General features: G+C 45.8%; 1 protein-coding gene across 5 annotated transcripts in view; it reads left to right on the top strand.

Annotated features, from left to right (window-relative positions):
* The window catches only part of Map7 (microtubule associated protein 7), a 136154-nt gene that overhangs the window by 21958 nt on the left and 92526 nt on the right, over window positions 1–21670 (top strand). Inside the window, exons 1-2 of one of the 5 annotated variants that reach the window (XM_087911523.1) lie at window positions 1065–1205; window positions 1568–1707. The exons of 2 other annotated variants lie outside the window; for them this stretch is intronic. In XM_087911523.1, coding sequence (XP_087767649.1) covers window positions 1575–1707 — 133 coding nt within the window. In that variant the 5' untranslated portion in view covers window positions 1065–1205; window positions 1568–1574. Of the gene's footprint in view, window positions 1–1064; window positions 1206–1504; window positions 1708–21670 lie in introns of those variants that run through there. 2 more of the 5 variants (XM_087911530.1, XM_087911528.1) reach the window with 2 other exon arrangements.

Below are 21670 nucleotides of genomic sequence, written 5' to 3'. Positions count from 1 at the left end.
TTTCTAGATAGATTTGACTTTGATTAAAAGGCAAAAGGAAGAACAGCTAGCTCTTTTTCCCCTTAATTTGGTGATTGGCATTTTTGAAATGTTATTTGTAGTAAAAAAAAATTATTAAGAGTTTTTATATATAGTACAAATTTTAAGCAACCTAAAAATTCTGAGTCTTAAAATGAGAAAACTTATTTCGGAAGATAACAGAAATCATACTGCTGTGTGCTTTTGAGAGAATAGTCCAAAAGAGTTGAAACTGTGTCTGTTGTTGAGACCTGCTCGGCGGTGCTGCTGGGCCATTGGGATGGGGTGTCCTAGGGAGCAATGTAGTGGAGGCAGCTGGGACTCCTAACTATGGTTCCACATTGTAATTTTTAGTGGGAAGAGGTACAGTCTCCAGTTTCTGGTCTTCATTGGAGGTCCCAGAGACGTGATGCTGGTTGGCCTCATGAATAAAAACAGCTTATCTTGGGGCTGGAGAGATGGCTCAGCAGTTAAGAGTGCTGGCTACCCCTTTAGAGGATCCAGATTTAATTCCCAGTACCCACATGGCAGCTCACAACTGTCTGTAACTCCAGTTCCAGGGGATCTGACACCCTCACACAAACATGCAAGCAAGCAAAACACCAATGCACATAAAATAAAATTAATTCGTTAATTAAAAAACAAATCAGTGTATGTTGAGAGAGTTTATAGCGGAGTTGAAAACACCTTGAAAGTGAATGCAAAGCAATGTTGTCCATGTACACACACGGGACATACACGGGATGTTGATTGTCAGGAGAGCTTGTCATCTCTGTCCTGCTCTACTCATCATAGACCACCTAGCTCGGGAAAGGAGAGTTCCGCGCTCCCTGCTGAAGAATTGGCTGTTGTTGGTGCAGGCCGGACTCCTTCTCCCCCTCCACCCATCCTCTGCTCTCCTCTGCCACCCAGAGGAAGAGGGAGCTGCACGGTGGCCTCCCGCGGCAACCAAGCCTCTGCTTGTTGAGTTCCGAAGACTCTGCATCCTAGGGCAGCTGGAGGGAGACGGAGCTGCTTCTGTCCTCCTTGATTAGCCTCTGTCAGGGTTGTCAGGGCAACTGTTAGCAGCAGACAGTGTGTCATCTTTTGCCCTCTGCTGTATGCCGAATGTTCCGCTGCGTGGTAGCAAAAAGAAGACAGGGGAAAGTGGCGCAGCAGGAAGGAGAAGCTGGGATCTGATTGAACAGGTTAGGCAGTCGGAGGGAGGCTTCTGAACCTGCACGTCTCTAATAGAGTCGTCCTGGGATGGGTGTGTGTGTGCGTGCGCGTGCACGTGCGTGCATGTGTGCGTGTATGTGTGAGAGTGTTTACTCACCAGCGCATGTGCCTTTGGTGGGGAGTAAGTAGGAGGGGGCTGCTGCTAGGTGAGGGGGAGCTGCAGGGCTCAGTTGCCAAGTAGCTGGTAGTATCTGTCAGCTGTTTGCACACTGTTTACCCATAGGGGATCTATTACAAGTGCTCAAATGAACCGGCAGCTTAGGAGCTAGCAGCTTCCTGGGAGCTGCAATTACATAAGCATATATTTTTAATATAATTGTTGAACAAGTAGCAGCGGTATGCCTGGATCCGCTACAGCTATCCGACAAGAGAGACTGAAGAAGACCCATGCAAGGCCAATTCCCCTTGGTTTATTCACCATTAATGAGGAAGATGAGCAGCAAAAGAATGGAAATTCCAGAAGACCCAAAGGTATGCATTAGCCCTCCCCTTCGGCTGGAGCTGCCGGGATCCAGCACTGTTTCTTAAGCTACTATAGCATAGCTTCCCAGCCTTACCCACGGTGCCTGCTTCTCAGAGTACTCATAACATAACACAGCTCGCTGGTCGTGTTTGCACACCCCCTAAGCAGAGGATGATGAATTGGGAATAATTTTTTGCAGGTTTAGTTAATTTGAGATCAGCTAATTTTAAGACCCAAACTGTTTTCCTAGTATAAAGGTCTTTAATATCCACTCCTTCATTTAAACAGGGGCCAGCAACTCTGACCTCATCCAGGGAAAGAAATTTGACTTTGAGGGGTTAAAAGAATAACCCTCACCTACCTGTGGGCACATTAGATTCTTTTCATATACTTTAATGATACGAGTTTCTCTGCAAAAAGAATGGATTAGGTAAAGTGGTAAAGCCCCTCTCTATGGGCAGAGGATGAGGATGCTTCCGGGGTGTCCTCTACTGAGATGCCGAGGGAGAAGGAAAGAAGGCAAAGTTCCACAGCAACCACAGAGGGCAAAGCCAGGGAGCCGGGAGCGCACTGTGGCGTCTAGCAGCTGACGGCTGCTGCCAAGCACTTGTGTAGACGGTCAACCGTGCTGAAAACAGAGGTCCAAGTCGTGTGGCGTTTTCTCCTACTTATGACATGTAGCAGCTGGCCAGGCTTGAGTCCCATGTGCTATGTCATCCGAAGCAGTGCCTCCCAGCCACTCTCATGCATTTTTGGAGAAGGACTTTCAGGCTTGTACTTAAGTCTTCCAGCATCGTGATTCCTGTAGCTGCCTTCCGCAAAGCACGCAAGCTGTTGTTCCCTCTAGCAGATGTGGTACAATTTTGTTATTTTTATAAACTGATTAAGTTTTAGCTTGTATTCTGTCACTGCCAAATTATTCTGTCACTGATATTAGCAAATTCTCCACAGTGTGGCTCAGAGTACCAGCACCGCGTGGCAGCCACAAATGGTCAAGCAACAGTAGGGTGAACGTGAGCAGTGTCCACCAGCCGTTGCTGCCTTCTTGTTCCTGGCTCTTAAGGACTCGAGTTGCTTTCGTTAAAAGTAATGGGCACTGCCTACTTTAAACCCAGAAGTATGTGTTGCTTCTGGTTTTAAAGAGAGGTTTTAGTAAATAGACTCTCGTCACTATGGTTGATTTCTATTTATTGTCTCGGCTTCAGGAATCCAGGGCTGTTGTAGAGGGAAGGGGAAGGTCCTTCTTGTTTGCCCGGGAGTTGACGGTTGAGCCAGAGCTCGTGCAGCTCTCAGTGGTTAGTAGCAGCTCATTCAGCCTCTGAGGAGCTGGGAACTTTTTAAACTTAATGCATATTTGTTGAAGCTTTCCCACGGTGTATTTGTCAAAATTGGCCCTTTGCTTGAGTGTCCTGGGACAGTCATTCCGGATAGCTACCCACTGTGTTCTCAGTCGTTTTCGGGACTTTATCTTCCTGGCGCTGTCTTTGTTTTGTTTTTTGCTTGTTTGTTTATTTGCTTTTTAATTTTCCTTCTACATGAAAACTGCCCTTGGATATTTTATTTAAAAGAAAAGAAGAAAGGGGAAAGTCAGAATTTCTAAAGATGTTTGGGTTTTGGCAACTTATGCACCAAGAATCTTAAATCAAGGAGTTCTTGACCCTCTGCCATGTGTCCTTTTTCATGCCTGCACACATGCACAAACACACACACACATACACGTGCACACACACTCACACATGCACACACACACTCACACCAGGAAAACAAAAGATTTGAGGGTGCATGTGCAGGATTTTATCCTAATAAGGATAACCAGAGTTTCTTTACATCCCTGTGTGTCTCTAGTTTGAGACACAGGCAACAAAATGAGCCAATGAATAATTCTGGATATCTCGGAGTCTGCTTAATGAGAAAAAGTTCTTTGGCTCTAATTTTTAAGTTTCTCTTCGGGCGTCTGATCAATAGGAAATGTCTACTTTCTACTCCAGCTCTGCAATAGGAAACTGTCAGCAGTGTTTCATTTCTGTCCAGCGTGATAACTGTTACCCACGCACGGCTGTAGAGCACTTGAAAGAAAGCTAGGACAATAAAGAAAGTGATTTATTATCTTTAGTTTATTAAAATTCAAGTCACTGTGTATAGCTATTTATGGTATATCTATAGTATAGACTATATGACATAGATTTGTATTTGTATTGTCTCTGTTTCCTCCGTTCTCACTGCCTCCTAGTGCCAGACAGCAGCCTGCATAGACAGTTCATCCCTCCTTCTCCTCCAGGTGTTCCTTACAGTTGCTCCTGTTGTAGTAAGTCATCTTCTGCAACTTTTAATGGGGCTTCTATTTCCAAAACAGAACCTGATGATACAAGTTGTCCTTTATGAGTGACTATTAAGATAAGCAATCAAATTTGGTTCTCTTCCCACTCCACAGCTTAATCCGCCAACCATGTCTGAACCTGGTGCACAGTGCTGGTTTGCATGCCTAATGCCTTTTTTTTTCCTCCTGTTATCATCAGTAGTAAAGAACCTTGCTATCTGAATTCATTAAGCGGAGAGCTTCTGGCTAGGATTACCCTGGGTAGTGTGGGTTCTGTCTTTTCAGGTGTCCATACTGTTGTAACCATCACCAGGCTCTCACAGGGATGAACAGTGCCGTGCAACTGCCGTCTAGACTCCTGGATAGTGTGGCCTCTGAGTTACATGGTGGAGTGGGTCGGGAATTTGGTCAACCGATAGACAAGATCAATTCTTAGAGCAGTGAGCACTTGCCCATGGAATTGGAATGCACATGCTTCACGTGCCCTCCAGTTGCTGACACATAGCATTTCAATAATATTGGAGCAAGCTAGGCCGATGTGTTTGTACACCTCCAAATGCTGGGCCCCTGTGTCATGCTGACCTCGGGCCTGTCTGGGCCAAAGGTACTGCTGTGAGTAGCTGCCTGTGCTAGGTTCCAAGACATCCTTGCTGCGTGTTGCTAAGCACGGCCTGTTATTAAGTGATGAGACGTTTTTTCTTTGAGCCAGTGTTCATTAGCTGTTGTTCGTTGGGGCATTGTAGAAGTGTTGTGATGCAAAGAGAATTGAGTGTTTTTGCCCTCAGAAGTGTTAACTGTCTAGTAGAGGAAGACAAATGCAGCCAATAATATGAGTGGAAATTGAAATGAGGGGGGGCTCAGGAGAAAAGAGGGAGTAGAATGGTGTGCCCACGACAAAACAGTTAGCCTGCTGTCTTCAGACTGCAGCAACAGGAGCACAGCAGACACTTGAAACCTATCCCTGACATCTGGGTGAGGGTGGGAAAACATCTGGAAGCATACGCAGGACCCAAGGTAGGAAATAGGATGAATGGTTGAAAGGCTTCTTTAAAGATATCAAAGCCAGGCTGTGATGGCACATGCCTTTAATCCCAGCACTTGGGAGGCAGAAGCAGATGGATCTCTGTGAGTTCCTGGAACTAGCTCTTGTAGACCATGCTGGCCTCAAATTTACAGAGATCCACCTGCTTCTGCCTCCCAAGTGCTAGGATTAAAGGCGTGCGCCACCACCGCCCGGCTCGACTGGACAGATTTTTACACGCCTGATTCCATGCTTCGTCTTCCAGCCATGCCATGCAATGAAGGCCTCTGTGACAGCAGGTCTTCTCCCTCACATGCTTTGGAGCCTCGCTGTGGTAATAATGCTCCAGCAGGGAGGGATAATGTCATAACTGAGATGCGAAGCCATATTTGATCTACAGGTATTTTTATTTAGCATCTGTTGTTGTTGTTTTTGAAGAGGCTTCCATTGAGAGAGATTTTTTTTCACAGTAATCTGGATTTTAGCTTCTCTTCTGTCTTGGGTTGCTTTCTTACTAACTAAATGCAATTTACTGAGAAAGAGGTTTATTTCCAATTATAGTTGCAGCCCATCATGAAGGGAAGTCAGAGCATGAACTCAAGGTGGGAACCTGGAGGCAGAAACTGAAGCAAAGACTGTGGAGGGGTGCTTTTTGTTGCTTTGCTGGTTGGCATAGTTTGTTTTTTTTATAAACCCCAAAACATCTGCCCAGGGGTGACACCACGCACAGTGAGCAATACCATCCCATGTCAGTAACCAAGAAAATGCTCCAGAGCTTGTCTACTGGCCAGTCTGAGGAAAGCATTTTCTCAGTTTGTGTCCCTGGCTTGTGTCAGTTGACCAAAACGAAAAAGAAAGAGAAAAATCCAACCAGTATACCTGGAAAAATTGTAAGGCATGCCACACCTGGTCATTTCTTCTCCTCAGTAATTAGCAAGAGCTAATTGGCAGCTGCCACACAGAGACGTCATACTTCCAGCAACCCCCTTCTGTAATAGAATGTGCACTAACTGGTCTACCTCAGTTGCTGCATCGTCATGCCCATTTGCTTTTAAAGCCCTTGACCTAAAAAAAAAAAAAATAAGTCCCAAACTCCTTACCCTGGACGTGAGTTTCCTGTAGTCTGGTCCTTTCTCTCCCATCATTCTCTTCCCTTTTACCCTTCAAACTCTGTGCCCTAGCTGCACCAAAGTCCTCATATTTCCCTGCCCCTCGTCCTCCTGTTCTGTGTCCTTCTCGTGGTCTTACCTCCACCCTCTTCCGCTTTCTTCTCTATCTGGATATTCTAACACGTGGTTTGGAATCAGATCAGGTGTCCTCCCCTCCAGACTTCTTCCTCCCTGGGCTTCTCTTAGCCCTCCCCTCTCACTGCCAGCCTCCCAGTCTTGCTGCAGAAGGGCAACCCTTCACTTGCTTCTCTCCTGACGCTCATCTCAGAGTGACTACCCCTGCATACCCCAACTGGTGCTTCTTTAGCCTGGAAGCCTAAGGGCCCGAATGCCTCCACTTTATACTGGGTCTGGGCAGTGTATACAGTGCCAGAGAAGGTAAAGTTAGCATCTAGAATAACTTCTACAGGCTCTGAAGGTCTGGTAGCGATTTTAAGAAACGGAACTGACTGACCTCCCAAGATAATTCTTGAGAGTGTGTCTGCTCTGTCAATCACGTTACTCTACACACTGCAGTCAGACAATAATATCCCAGGATTTGACTTCATTTTGCTGTTTTCTTTTATTCTGCTATTTCCTCTGGTGCAAAAATGAAGGCATGTACTTGCCAGGTGTAGTGACTACTTGGCTTGTATCGAGGCCAATAACACTTCCTGCCCTTCTTTAACTGTTCAGATTAAATTGTAGTGAAATACAGTTTCTCCTTGAAGTCCTAAGACAGTAGTTCTGAAAAGCAGCTTTCCTCCCACCCCTTAAGTTAAGCTGCATGTACAGAAACCTTGGCACATTCCCTGTTGAGGGAGAACCCTGCTGGTTAAGGTCTGCAAACGGAGTATGATCTGCCCTCTCCCATACATGCTCCTGTTGGACCCACGGTGATCTAGTGACCATTATGTCCACCTGATAAATCACGAGTCCTTGTTCACAGAAGAGTCTTGGGACAAGGCAAGTGAGCACCGCTCTTGCTGGCCTCACACATCTTCCTGCTTCTCTCTTCTTTGTCCTGTCAGACATGATCATTGTCTATGACCAGTGTCCTTTCTTAGCCATTTCAGAACAAGGTAAATGGTTTTAGTAGGGAAATTTAGCAGTTAGTGAGGCAGAAGGTATCCGAAGCATAGGAAACCCCAAAGCCCACCCCCACAGTGAGTTCCTTCCTCCACCAAGGTCACACCTACTCCAACAAAGCCACACCTCCTAATAGCGCCACTCCCTATGAGAAAGATTATGGGCCAACTACATTCAAACTGCCACAGGCCCTAAATGTAACTTTATTCAAAATGTTTGTGTCCGCATAGAAAGTGTTGGAGAAGGACGACAGTAACTGATCTGTAGCTTTCTCTTTGTGGGGTTTCTAAGCATTTGTAAAGGAAATGGCTTGAGCTGTGTCCCAGGCATCTGTGGTAGGGAAAAAGTCACTCCATGTCGCTGTGCACAAGAGAGCATGCTCAGCCTGAAATAATAGATTTTACAGATAGATGCTATAGAAAATGGAATGTCTTGAAATGGAAAACTAGCAGGTTTAAATTAGATAGACATGGTTAAAAGACAACTGTTCAAATCATAGAAATGAGGCACAATTAAATATTGGCTTAGAAATCCCCAGCTTGTAACTTTTCGACATTATTTGTTGGAAGATTAAAGTCAGCTTGAATTGAGTCTTTTGTGTCTACTAATATCGATGCTTCTAGGAGTAGCTTTAATTTGTTGTTCCTAAGAAGTACTCAGATGAATTGCTAGCACCTTCATCATATTGTGCTTCTTGTTTTGTCTTATTTGACTTTTTGTTTGCTAGTTTGATTATTGAGATAGTAACTTACATAGCCCAGACTATACTCAAATTTTAGAAATTCTGAGTATCTAGGAAAAACCTGACTTATTTGGGGTATCCTCTGTGTTAACTTACAAAGGCAAGTAATAGCACCCCAAGCCGAGAGGCAAAGGCCTGCAGTGTGTCCCAGATGAGCAAGAAGACATTGCCTTTGAAGTAGCTACCAGAACGCCATTCCACGTATGCTGACTACAGAATTCAAGCACTATGTTTGAGGCTCTCATCCCAGTAAGGGTTTGTTTGTGAGAATATAAATTATTTCTAGAGTCCAAAGAATATAAACCCAAGTCCAGTGTGGAGTCTGGAAACAATATGGAATATGGTGTTGAAATGGAGTTGCGGAGTATGGATGAAGGACTTCATCCATATATTCAGTTTCAGTCTTTAATATATATGATTGGAGCGGCTAGAATCATCTCATTAAAGACCCTGGTCTTAGTCAGTAGGAATAAGGTATTAAAGTAACAGAGTTCAGTATTAGCTCCTGTCCTAAAACCACTGGGAACTATATCATGGAGGCTAGGACCACCTCTGCATGGTTAGCAGAATTATTTCCAACATTAGGAGTCAAGCATTATCAAGAGACGGCTTGGAATGGGGTTGAAGAGCCAAGACGCTTACTATATGAGCCCCCTTAAAAATCTTTCTGAACAACGTAGCACAGAATCTGTTTACAGTTCAAAGAAGTCTTCCGTGTTGATAGTTGCCCTGATCCTCCATATGGGACTGCACAGCTTCAAGGCCCACCTTTCTTGGGGACGTAGTGGTTTATGGTGGGAAAGCAGAGTGATGACCAGGCTGAGAAGTGCACAGTGGCCCCAGATCCAAGGCAGCTGCTGTGGTTCTGTGAAAGACTGTGTGCTGTAACAGGAAAAGTGCTGCTTAGGAGTGCCTCGTTCACTCGTCCCAGCCTTCTCACCTGTGATATGAAAGAAGGAAATCATGCTCAGGTGTCGGTGAGAACGCGAAAGACTTTATGAGTACATAACTCACCTCTGGGACAAAGCTGGAGCTCACAAAACGACAGGATTATAATGGCGATTTGTAACCAAATGACCCTTATTTCTTTCCACTTCTGTTTTGTAAGATTTATTTTATTTTTAATCATGCATATATTTTGTGTCTCTGTGAATATGTACAAAGATAGCCAGCAGAAGCTTGAAGAGGGCACCAGATCCTCAAGTTGGAGTTACTGGCCGTGGTTGATGCTGGGAACTGAACTTGGGTCCCCTACAAGAGCAGCGTGTACTCTTAACTGCTGAGCCACCTCATCTCTCCAGCCCTCTCTCCACTTCTGCCGAGTCCCGTTGATTGGCTTTACAGGGACGCTACCATACCTGCCTTTCTACGGCCTTGCTCAGTGTGTTTACGTAGTTATGCTTCTACAGGTTGAATTCACTGCCTTTATTTTAACATGTGTGTCTAGGGATGTTGCCTATTTTCTTTTCTCTTTTGGAGACAGGGTCTGGCTGTGTAGACCTGGCTTGTGGTTCCTGCAAGTCCTGGAGCTTGCTGGGCTTGAAGTCAGAGATTTCCCCCCACTCTCCAGCCCACGTCTCCTGGGTGTTGGCATTCAGGGCTTGCATCACCACCCCCAGCCTTGAGGAGTTTTTAGTAATTTTCTTGCCACGGCCCTGTGTGACTGGATCCTTGTTCTCTGTTTACTCACGTGGATCAAAAGTCTTAGATGTCAGGTAGGTTACTCATGAAGTACTCTGTAATTTTCTTGGGCTTAATGAAGGAAGTAAATTACTACATTAGGTCAGATCACCTCACTTGTTACAGATACAATTGAGGGAGTGTACTTTTTTATTCCTTGAAATTAATGGCAGACTCTTACTTAGTCTTTGTTGACCAGGGAACAATAGCAAGGATTCATCTTGAAGTGTTCAAAGGAATTGCTTTCTTAAAATCTTCAAGTTCGAAGTTGGGCGTGGACATGCCTATCACCTGACGGGAATTCTCTAGAACTCTAGGCAGGTTTCTGCTGGCGCGGTTAGTGACAGATGCTTGTCCTCATCCTGGTTCATGCCAACCTCCATTTCAGAACTTCTTTCTCTGTGATAGTCTTCTTTTGTTCATTAGTCAACTGGCAAAAAATACCGCAGAGACGTATGATGGTAAAGCACCCAATTAGATGATGTGTTATCAGACGTGTGTGTGTGTGTGTGTGTGTGTGTGTGTGTGTGTGTGTGTCTCAGTCTTGGTATCCTGAAGCAGTGGATTCTGGGTACCATCTGGTTTTCTGTGTGCCCCCCCCCCCTTATTGTTCTTCTCTTCTCCTTCCGCTGTACCCGATCCTCACCTACTTGACCCCATTTCCTTCCCATAAGGATGTCCCCAAGCTAGGTCTCAGGTTTCGCTGATCCTGAGTTCCAGCCAAATTATAAAGTATGTGCTTGTTTGCTGAGTCACTGTCATGCCGTGCCCTCCAGCATCCTAATACAGAAGCTCGGGTGCAGTTGAGGCTCCCCGAGCATTGCTCGTGTGAACAGTATCACAGATAAAATTTTAAATTGACAGGAACGAATCCAGCAGGCTTTTACATTTATCATCCATAGTTCTAGGACACGTGCCTTCGGCTTCCCAGTTGATACACATTCTTTTCCCATTAAGCCATTAGGGAAATACCTTCTGGAAGCCAGTCCTAGACTTCTGGACCATGGGTGGTGACTGGGTTGAGGCACAAGTCTGGCATCTCAGGAGCTGCAAGTCAGAAAGGATAGGGGAGAGCAGCCAAGGAAGTCTGGTTCTACAGGCTAGAACCGTCCAGGGCCAGGACTTTGTTCCAAACCTGATAGAAGATGGAGATCAGTTTGATCATTACCCTGCCTGTGGTTACTACTGTGACTTTTGTATGAAAGACCTTTGCCCGCCAGCCTTCATGCGGAGGTGATTTGTTGGTTTTAAATTAGACCACATTATGGCCTCGAGACTCTACTGTTCTGGTGGTAGATCCTCCTGGAAGCACCTTCTGCTGTCATATTCCTGTTCGTACCAGAGCTAATTATGAAATGCTCATTTTGAGTTTGTGGTGTGCAGTCACGACCACATTTGAGTTGTGCACATGCTTTCCTTTCAAGCAACTGGAATTCACTATCAAGGTCATAAAACCTGAGTTGTAGGCCGGTGAGAAATGATGTAAGAAATCCCCAGTGATTTTAAACTCCTCCTCCCACCCCACCCCCACCCCCACTCCCACTGGCTGCTCTGCGCATCAGAAAATGTCCTGGAAAAAGACCCAGAGCTGCTGCTAAGTTAGCAAAACTCAGTCTACCCAGTCGCCTCCCTGCCTGTCCCTGTCCATGGAAGTGCGACTCGTTAAGCCGCCCCCGGAAGTTGCCTTTTATGCTTCTCTTTCATAAAGCCGTCTCGGCATCAGATTTTTTTAAGGCCTAGAAAAACAGGTTTCTTTGTGGGCAGACCTTTCAGTCAGCATTATAAAGATGCAAAGTGGCAGCTGAGACCTGAGTTTCAAAGGCTCAGCACTGTGGGCTTTTACCCTAGGCTTGCTTGGAAGCCATGTTTTCTTTTCATGAATGTATGCAGGCTAATTCTCCCGTGCGTCTGCAGCACTAATCCTTTTCCCTGTCTGCATGTGGTGGAGCTCACCGTCCTGCAGCTTCCCATTGCCTCCAGCAGTGTGGACTGCTGTGACAGTCACAGGGCGTGCGTTATGAACAGAACTCTAAAACAGCTGCTTCAGCAACACTTCTGATCAGTAACCAGCTTTATGTATTTCCTGTCAATCCAGTTAACTTGAGACTCCTCTCCACTGCCTTCTGTAAATGCAGTAACATGTTTGAAGCTGCACAGCCTTCACACCAACCCCATGCAGGCGTTCTGCAGTCCAGGGCTGTGCCCAGACTCGTTTCCCCTCCACCTACTACATCCTGAAGCCAGCCGTTCCCCGAGGCCCACAGGCTCGAGCAAGCGCTGATGTGTCTGTCCTGTACTAGGCAGTGTGCTACATCTATCCATATATGTGAATGCGTGTTCCTGCAGGCCTAGAACCTCACCCCTGGGAGCCAGCATCTGTGTGAGTCTCAGATTTTGGCCTTTTTAGGAATGTGTGTCTTTGGCCTTAAAGGGGAGGGGGTGTTATAATTGATAGTAATTAATTTAAGAAAAATGCTAGCAAAGATAACATAATAAATACCAACATGTTCATGATCTCAGCCAGTAAACATATTTAAACATTTTATAGTAAAAGGCCTAATAATGGTGTGTGTGTGTGTGTGTGTGTGTGTGTACACATAATCTGATGTCTAGGGACATCGTTTTCCTGTTCCCCTTCCACAGTCAACTTATGTCTGTGCCTCCATCTTCCCATTGTCCCCAGGAGGGACAGTATTTACCCTCCCCAGCCCTTTCTGCGTCTTCGATACATGCACACATGTATAAATACCATATATCTGTCACTTTACAGTTTTGTGCTGCACCCCCATCTAGAGTGCTAACTGCTGCCCAGAGTTCTGTGATGGACAGGCTTAGCATCTATATCCCCTGCTGATGGGAGTTTTTAGTGACTACAGCTTTGTTCTGGCTCTTATCCTGTTGCTGGTCTGAAGCTCCACACCATACGCTTTCAAGGACTGGAAGGGCCTGTGCTCATTCCTGGAAGTGGGTGGTGTGTGCACTCACATGTGCAGAAATGCTCTGCTGCAGTGCTTTTGTCAGCATGCTCCCTCCCAGGCAGAGGCTAGCAGTCCTTCCCCACATCCTCACTTAGGCTCCACGGAGCCAGACACTTTGATTCATGAATTGGACAGATTATAAAGTGGTATTTGATTTCAACAAACAAAAATAGGAGACATTAACTCCTATAAATTCTTTTAGTACTAGAAACGACAGGACCACTGAGATGTTTTTCCTCTTGAGGAAGGCAAGAGAAACCACCACACTGGTAATTAGATTTCCGCCTTTACTGTGAGATTGGGGGACTTGAGGGAAGGCAGTTTTCACAGCATTGCCCTGGAGGCTTTGGTCAGAGCTGGCTGCAGATATAGTGCCTCTGGTCTGCAGACCTGGGCCTTTTCATTTCCTGTCTGTTGCTTCTTCCTGTTCTAGGTGAGCAGAGACTGCAAGGTATGCCGATTAAGCCAAGCTTTGATCCAATGACTTCTCCCAAAATTTCACTGGGGTGAAGGATATTAAGTGAAAAGGAGGAGCAAGCATTTGGAGATTCCTCAGGAGAGCACATATTGAAAACAGTACTCACAATCCGATTGGCCAGTCATCTGTGGGTTTCCATTATTCATGGGTCCTTGGGCTTTATTAGCATGTGTAAAGTTTAAATTCCACAAATGCTGTGCATTAGCATGAATAATTAAAAGGCCAGGAGGTAGCACGGTGTGACTGAGGGTTTCTTTACTATCTTGGAGGCTATTTTAGTCACGGAGAGGAAGCTGGAATGTGTAGACAGCGACTCTGAGGACCTCAGTTGTTGCTTTTAGCCCAGCCACACATATGTATGGCTGCCTTATTTTCCTGGAAAAGGAAAGTTGCTTTGCTGGGGGAAAAAAAATCAATGTTCTGTGGTATCTGTATTGGTAAGATACGGTCTGAATTCCTAGAATACTCAGCATTACCAGGACAGACCAAGAAGAACACGGCTTTGTGCGCTCATAGTTTTAAATTGCCTTGGTTCTTGTCCTGCAAACTATTAATCCCAGATTTTGGGCATTCTTTAGGGAAGTCTAATAAGTTCACACTGTTACTGTGAATTTTGGGGTGTCCCAGCTGGGTTGCCAGATGATGCTGGGGAAATCAGGGTCCCCTCTCAAGAGTCTTAGTCTCATTCACAAGATAATTTAAGAATTGACTTAAACAGAGGACAATTTTATTAGTCTTTAAAAGAAAAGACCCTGGGGCAGTAACACCATAACTCTTATCAGCTGCCTAGAGGAGAAAAAGGAAAGCAAGAAGGGAAACAGCCATGTTGTGTGATACTGGCATGCAGCTCCAATGCATGGCGTGGATAGGGGCTTTAGAGAAAGAACAAGGAAACCCAGGTACCAAAAAAAGCTTACTTAGGTTCTGGCCAGAATCCCAAGGAAAGATACAGAAAATAGTCAAAATAGCACCTTTCAGCGCAAGTTTTCAGAAACATGGACAGAGCCAGCAGAACCTCACGGCTGCCTGGCCTGAAGGAGCTGTGATGGAGAGTGGGGAGGGGAGAGTACCTCATTAAAAGGATAGTTATTCTGCCTAACTCCAGCATGACTAATATGTCCACCTTCTTAGAGGGCCTTTACCCAGGTCATCGACCCTGTCTGACTAGAACGCCAAGTCTCAACTCAGGCCAGAGAATCCATTCTCTTGACCAGGAGTTTTCCGTTAACGGTCCTTTCCACCCTGGTACCCAGGCTACCTCAATAAACCATCTTCCCTCCGGGGCCCAGCCTGCACTGCTCCACCATACTGTGAAGCTGTGTTTCCCATACAGGGGTCTCTTACCAACACTGGGGGAAATGAAATTTCCTCTCAGAGCCTCAGGAGTCTCTACTAAGATGCAACTGGGATTACTGAAAAGAATTTCAGGGCAGAGCAGACAAGCAATGTCACCAAGTTTACTCACTGGGAGAGAGGAGGAGAGTCAGGGGTGGGCATCAGGACTCTAACTACCCAAGCTGACCCCGTTGGTCTCCACCCCCTGACGGTTGCATATCACACACTTACATTACAGTTCATTGACAGTGGCAAAATTACAGTTATGAAGTATCAACGAAATGATTTTATGGTTGGAGGTCACACAACATGAGGAACTGTACTAAAGGGTCATAGCATTAGGGAGGTTGAGAACCTCTCTACTATATAGTCTTTCTGCTTTTTTCCTTTTGAAACAGGGCCTCATTCTGTAGCCTGGTTGGGCCCAGACATCACAGACACTACCTCCTGTGTGAGCCTCCAGAGTCCTGGGATCCTAGTGTGCACTCCCCAAATAGGAGTTCACACTGTGCTCCAGGCTGTTTCCAACATCAATGAAGGGGTGTTTACTTGAGATAGCTCTAGGCAGCAGCTGGGCAGGTCTTCCTGATAGAAATGTGTGTAAATGCTAGACACTAACACCCATCAAATATTAGCAATCGGTTCCATGAAGCAGGAGTTAAGAGAAGGAAGACCTTTTAAAGAAACAATACAGACCTAGGAGCAACAATTTTCCTCTCCCGGAGCACGTGTGAAGCCGAAGGCATTTGGAATTTTTATCTGAATAGTTGTTTAGTGTGATGCTGGCCAATATTAATCAACTCTTTCCATGTGACACATGCTTTATATACCTAATCTGTAGTACCATGCTGTTTGGACACTGGCTCTCAAAGAGCCAAATAGCCTATTGTCTCTATGACCTATACCCAGCCTTGGGCAATTTGTTGTAGCAACACAAAACAGGCTAACTCACAGTCTCTGCTTCCAGACTGGCAGGTTAGCAATAGCTGTCCTTGAGGCATTCCTTAACCTTCTTATCTTTTGAACTGTAGCCCATTTTAAACTCCTGGCTAGACTTGTAGACCCTGCCCTTTCCTGTCAGTCTCAGTCCTGCAGAGAAGGACACGAGAAGCCCAGGAGAGAAGCCCAGGAGGCAGACTCCTTATCTGGAGGACTTCAAAGTCACCTTCCCTTTTCTACAACAGTCCTTGGAAGTAAAGGACCAAGAGAAAAGGGACAAATTCTCTCCCTTGACAGTTGAAGTAGCCTTGTGGTTCAGCTCTGGTGTCTCCAGCTAACTCATAGGAACCCCGGTTCTTTGGAATTCCTCGGGAAGGAGGTCTCAGTGGTACATTAACGGTTGATAACTGCACCTGCAGCTACAGCTGATTGCCCTGGGTGTCGTATCCGAGCGGGAGGGTGAGCACGTGAGCGGGATTGAATCCACATGTGACTTTTTCCCTTGTAAATCAGCATACAGAAAAGGACGGGTGATCCCAAGCCTAGCATACACACTGCCTGGCCTGAAGGGGCCTCTCCACCGCCTGTGGGTCTTCTATGTAGATGGAAAGATCGTTTATGTGCTGTGGGATGGGAAGGCTCTGGGCTCGCTTCTGGCTCTGTTGCTGTTACCAGCTGTGACTTCAGGCAACGTGTGTGACCTCTGAGCCTTTTCCGCCCAGCCTTGTCAAATGGTGACGCTAACAAGCACTGGCTTCAGCATTATCCTGTGGTTGAAAAAGAGGACACATGTGAACCTGCAGTGTTAGGTTAAACAAACTGAGAAGGAGATTTATTGGCCTATGTTCATGGCATGTGCATAGACAGAATGCAGGGAAACCCCTTTCCTTGGAAGTGAAAGAGCCATCAAGCCTCAGAGTAGCTGACCCAAGAGGAGGCCAGAGTGAAGAAAATGCTACAAAACACATGTCATGGATACAGACACCTGCAGTCCCGTTACTCAGGACACCGACTGGGGAGGACTATGAGTTTGCTCCTAGCTGGTCTACATAGTAAGGCCCTATCTCAGAAGAAGGGGAGATACCTACTCAGCAAGGAAGGTAAAGTGGCTTTTGGGAAAGAGTCATGATATTACTATAAGCCCTTATTACGTTTCTTTTTTTATTGTTTTTATTGAGCTATATATTTTTCTCTGCTCCCCTCCTTTCCTTCCCCCTCCTCTCCCCTTCTACCCTCTCCCATGGTCCCCAGGCTCCCAATATACTCAGGAGATCTTGTCTTTTTCTACATCCCATGTAGTTTTAGATCCATGTGTCTCTCTCTTAGGGTCCTCATTGTTGTCTAGGTTCTCTGGGATTGTGAATTGTAGGCTAGTTTTGTGTTGTTTTTTTTTTTTGCTTTATGTCGATAAGCCAGTTATGAGTGAGTACATATGATATTTGTCTTTTGGGGTCTGGGTTACCTCACTCAATATGATGCTTTCTAGCTCCATCCATTTGCCTGCGAATTTCAAGATGTCATTGTTTTGTTTCTGCTGTATAGTACTCCACTGTGTAAATGTACCACATTTTTCTTATTCATTCTTGGTCGAGGGACATTTAGGTTGTTTCCAGGTTCTGGCTATGACAAACAAAGCTGCTATGAACATAGTTGAACACATGTCCTTGTGGCACGATTGAGCATCCTTTGGATATATACCCAAAAGTGGTATTACTGCGTCTTGAGGAAGTTTGTTTCCTAATTTTCTGAGAAATTGCCACACTGATATCCAAAGGGGCCGTACCAGTTTGCACTCCCACCAGCAATGGAGGGATGCGTGACAAAGGAGATCCAGCTTCTCTGCCTAACACTGGCATTCAAATCCTAATTCACAGCATCGGTTATCTGTTGTGTGCAACCAGCCACTCCACAGCCAGGTGTGTCACACACAGTTCTGCGGTCTGGACCAGCTACTCGCTTATGCTCACTCAGGCTCCTTTCAGTGAGGGCCTGGTAACTGTCAACAGGGCTGTCCTTGGTCCTTGTTCTCCTCCACAGGGCCTTCGACCTCGCTCCTCTCACCAAAATATTCCAGCAGAATAAACAGCCGGCGGGTGCTGCCAGTTCCCTGAGGACCTAGCTTTGGAAGTTGCCTGTGGTTATCTTTGCCATGTGCAATGCAGGGTCAAGTGTGTCTACTCCTGTCCTAAATAAAGGAGTGAGAGAGGCCCTGCTTCCTGGTGGAAGGGTGGCCAATCAAATTCAAAGAAGACTGTGACTCAGCAAGGACCATGACTGGTGCCTTCTCCCACAGCTGCTAATGTTCCCTGACCCCATGCACAGCACACTGATTGAGGGGGATGCTGACAGGGATGCATTTCCAACCTGGGAGCCAGTGTGCTGCACAGCATACATTTTCCTCAACATATTGGAGTGTACTTAATTGGAGATTTGCTTGTTTTTACTTTATGTGTGCAGGTGTTTGCTTGCATCTGGGTGGTCCACCATGTACATGCCTGGTACCCTCAGAAGACAGAGAGGGCATCAAATCCCTTGGAACTGGATTTGAGACAATCGTGGGCTGCCTTGTGGGTGCTGGGAAATGAACCCAAATCCTCTGGAAGAGCTGCCAGTGGACTTGACCACACACACACACACACACACATACTCCTGAGTGTGCTTGTTTGTATGCGGCATTCCAAAGCATGCAATAAAAAGAAGCTTGTCTTTTACACTTTGCTTCCAGGACAAGGTCACTCTGAGCTCCCATCTTCCACCATTACAGTGGCCTTATTGAGGGTCTTCAACTGAGTTGATCAAATAAGTTGTTGAAATGATTGACATTTTCATTTGCTAGGAACCTCAGAACAAATCTATCTAAACTATTAAAGTATTACCTTTGTTTTCCAGATGATTTTTCACACCCCTTGCTTTTTTTATTTGAATGTGTTTTTGTTAATAGATCGGGATCTTTGATCAAAATAGAGATCAAATTCTATCACATTCATATATTCAGATGCGGTGGACACGTGTACATAGCTGTCTATAAATAGCCCTGTATTTTAAAAGGCATTTTTATATGTGTAAAATCATCTTGCTTATTATACACACACGATAGATGGGTACAGCCCCCCAAGTCAAGTGTGACTGGTGGTGAATGGATGGTGATCTCTCTGATCACACAGCCCTGAATCTTTTCTTCCACTCATCTATCCCTCTTAGCTGAATCTGACTACCTCCCTTCTCCCTCTAATCTTAAAGCATTCTCGTTCTGTTTCTTCTCTGTAGACAAGCATGCTTTTGTAGTAACAGGTGCATGTGACAGCCTTTAACCCAGAGCCTCCATATCCAGCGGAGTCCAGTGTCCCCGCCTGCGTCTGCTACCCTTATATGTAGGTGTTATTTTCTTTGCTCTACCTCCCATCTGTGGACATGCAATGGCGGACAGCAGAGCTTCCCTGGGTGCCCATTAAAAAGCATTAACTTTCAAGTAAGGATCTAAATACAGGTTCCTTTTTCTCTGACAAAGTATCTTAAGAGGGGGTCTCCTAAAACTCTTGTGCTCCAAAAGATCAAGGATATGAAGTAATACTCGAGGTTTTAAGTAGTGCATCACACCCTAGAATTCAGCCTCCAGGTGGCAGGTGCCCTTGATTCTCTCCTCTAAGACCCAGTAAGATGAAAACCACATCCCCCCCGCCACCCCCCCCCTCCGCATGTCGACTTCCACTAACTCAGCCCAGCGACTGCCTGACAGACTAGCTCGAGTCACCTTCCATACCAGGGGCTACAACCCCTCAAACCAGAAAGTGCAAATAAAAAAGGATAAGATGAATTTATTCTTACAAATAGAAAACAGATATGGTATTTAGGACTCTAAAAAGTTTAATCACTTGTAACTTTGAGAGGCAGTGGGATATATCATTCCGATTCTGTGGACCTATGATCAGAGTTCAAGGCTTCAGCAAACAGCTTCTCAGTGGTAGTTGTGTTTTAGCCTGTGCCACCTCACTATAGAATATATCCTACACTTACAATCTAATGTCATCTTAGACCTACAGGGAGACAAAAACAGAGGTATGAGGATCCAATGTACTCACATGCATGAGGCCCTGAGTTCAGTCCCCAATGACAAAAGAATGTAAGGAGTGTAAAGACGCTCGGTGTTTACACTACATGTTCTTGCAAGGAGATACCATGGCCATGTGGTTGTCATTTACTTTTCATAGTAGAGCACAGATCTCTGCATATAGCTATTTGCTTACCTGCCCTAACCGCTTCCTGTTGGAATATGGATTCCATGGTTACATGAGGACAGGGAAGATTTCCGTTCCTCCTCTCAACCCCCGATCAGCTTTGTTAACTACGAAGAGGGCTATGAGTTCTGTAGGAGTGCTGAATGACTGTTTATTGTACAGAACAAATGTGTTTGTTGCAGCATAATTATCCCGCTGTTTCCCCAACAGTGCCCTCTTTCAGATCAGATCCAAAGGCAAATAGAGCAGCCAGTCATGTGGAGATGGCCACAGGTGGATCGTTTAGTGCTTTTGCTTTGGGTTTCAATTCTATACTTAAATCTAGGATGTCTCCTTATTTTATACAGCCCACTAAATAAAATGTTTCACTCACGTCTTACAGATGAATTTGGAGTGCCAGGGGAGGTGACATATACCTGTTACCTCAGCACTGGGGAGTTCAAGGTCATCCTTGGCTACGTAGTGATTCCCGGGGCCAACGTGGGCTACATTTGATATCTGTCTCAAAAAGAAACAAATAAAAATCAGTAAAATATTTGGGAAAACAGCTGGGCAGTGGTGGCTCATGCCTTTAATCCTAGCACTCAGAAGGCAGAGGCAGGTGGATCTCTCAGTTCGAGGCCAGCCTGGTCTACAGGAGCTAGTTCCAGGGCAGCTAGGGCTGTTCCACAGAGAAACCCTGTCTCAGAAAACCAAACCAAACCAACAACAGCAACAAAAAGTATTTGGACAAACAGAGGGGGAAGGGGAGATGTCGTCCAGCTGTGCTTCCACTGTCTGTCTCTCTCTGACCCTTTCTTACACACTGACGGTGCACTTTGCACACACCTTGGTCACTGATGGTGCACCTTGCACACACCTTAGTCACTAACGGTGCACCTTGCACACACCTTGGTCGCTGTTACTGCACCTTGCACACACCTTGGTCACTGTTGCTGCACCTTGCACACACCTTAGTCACTAACGGTGCACCTTGCACACACCTTGGTCGCTGCTGGTGCACCTTGCACACACCTTGGTCGCTGCTGGTGCACCTTGCACACACCTTGGTCGCTGCTGGTGCACCTTGCACACACCTTGGTCGCTGTTGCTGCACCTTGCACACACCTTGGTCGCTGTTGCTGCACCTTGCACACACCTTGGTCGCTGTTGCTGCACCTTGCACACACCTTGGTCGCTGCTGGTGCACCTTGTACACACCTTAGTCGCTGTTGCTGCACCTTGCACACACCTCGGTCACTGTTGCTGCACCTTGCACACACCTTGGTTGCTGATGTGCACCTTGCACACTCCTTGGTCACTGACAGTGCACCTTGCACACACCTTAACCAGTTCCCTCACCAGCGCTGTCCTTGTCTGCATGCTTGTGTCAATACCATTAGCTGCCTACTGGCATGAGAAGCTGGGGGAAGCCACTTGATAGACTGAGTTCAGGCACCACAGGGTCGCAAAACTAGGCTGCCAGTTCTGAACAGCTTTGTCCTAGGAACAAGAGGCTTGCTGGTTGTCCTCTGTCTTTGCACAAGTAACTCATCTTGGCACCAGAAAGCATTAGTATAAACTGGGTCAGGTAATAGGTTGAATAGTAAGAAATTATTCTATTTAACTATTTTTGACCCAACATGACATTTAATGTTGTTCAGTCTACAAAGCACAATTGAGGAAATGCATTTAAATTTTAGACTCTCATGATATAATATTAATCCATTTAATTTAAAAAAAATGCTACCTGATGAAACCAGGCTCAATAATCTGAAAAGTTATATAGCTAACCACTTTTACTTTCAGAAATGTCATTAATGTGCTAACCATGGCAGAGTCCTAACTGGGACAATGTCAGAAGTCTTTGCGGCATGAAAGAAGCATCCGAAAGAGGGACAGCAGTTGGGAGAAGGGAGGTGGTGCACATAAGGCTAGTACCGCAAAGGGAGCGTAGACAAGGCCAAGGCCTACCAGGCAGATCCGTGGTGGAAAGGCTGACCATCCAGGCCCACAGAAGCAGTGAGGAT

This window comes from Myodes glareolus, chromosome 1 (assembly GCF_982192425.1).
Source record: "Myodes glareolus chromosome 1, mMyoGla1.1, whole genome shotgun sequence".
Taxonomy (NCBI): Eukaryota; Metazoa; Chordata; class Mammalia; order Rodentia; family Cricetidae; genus Myodes; species Myodes glareolus.
The sequence above is the reverse complement of the archived record's forward strand: the minus strand, read 5'-3'. Positions and strand labels throughout refer to the sequence as shown.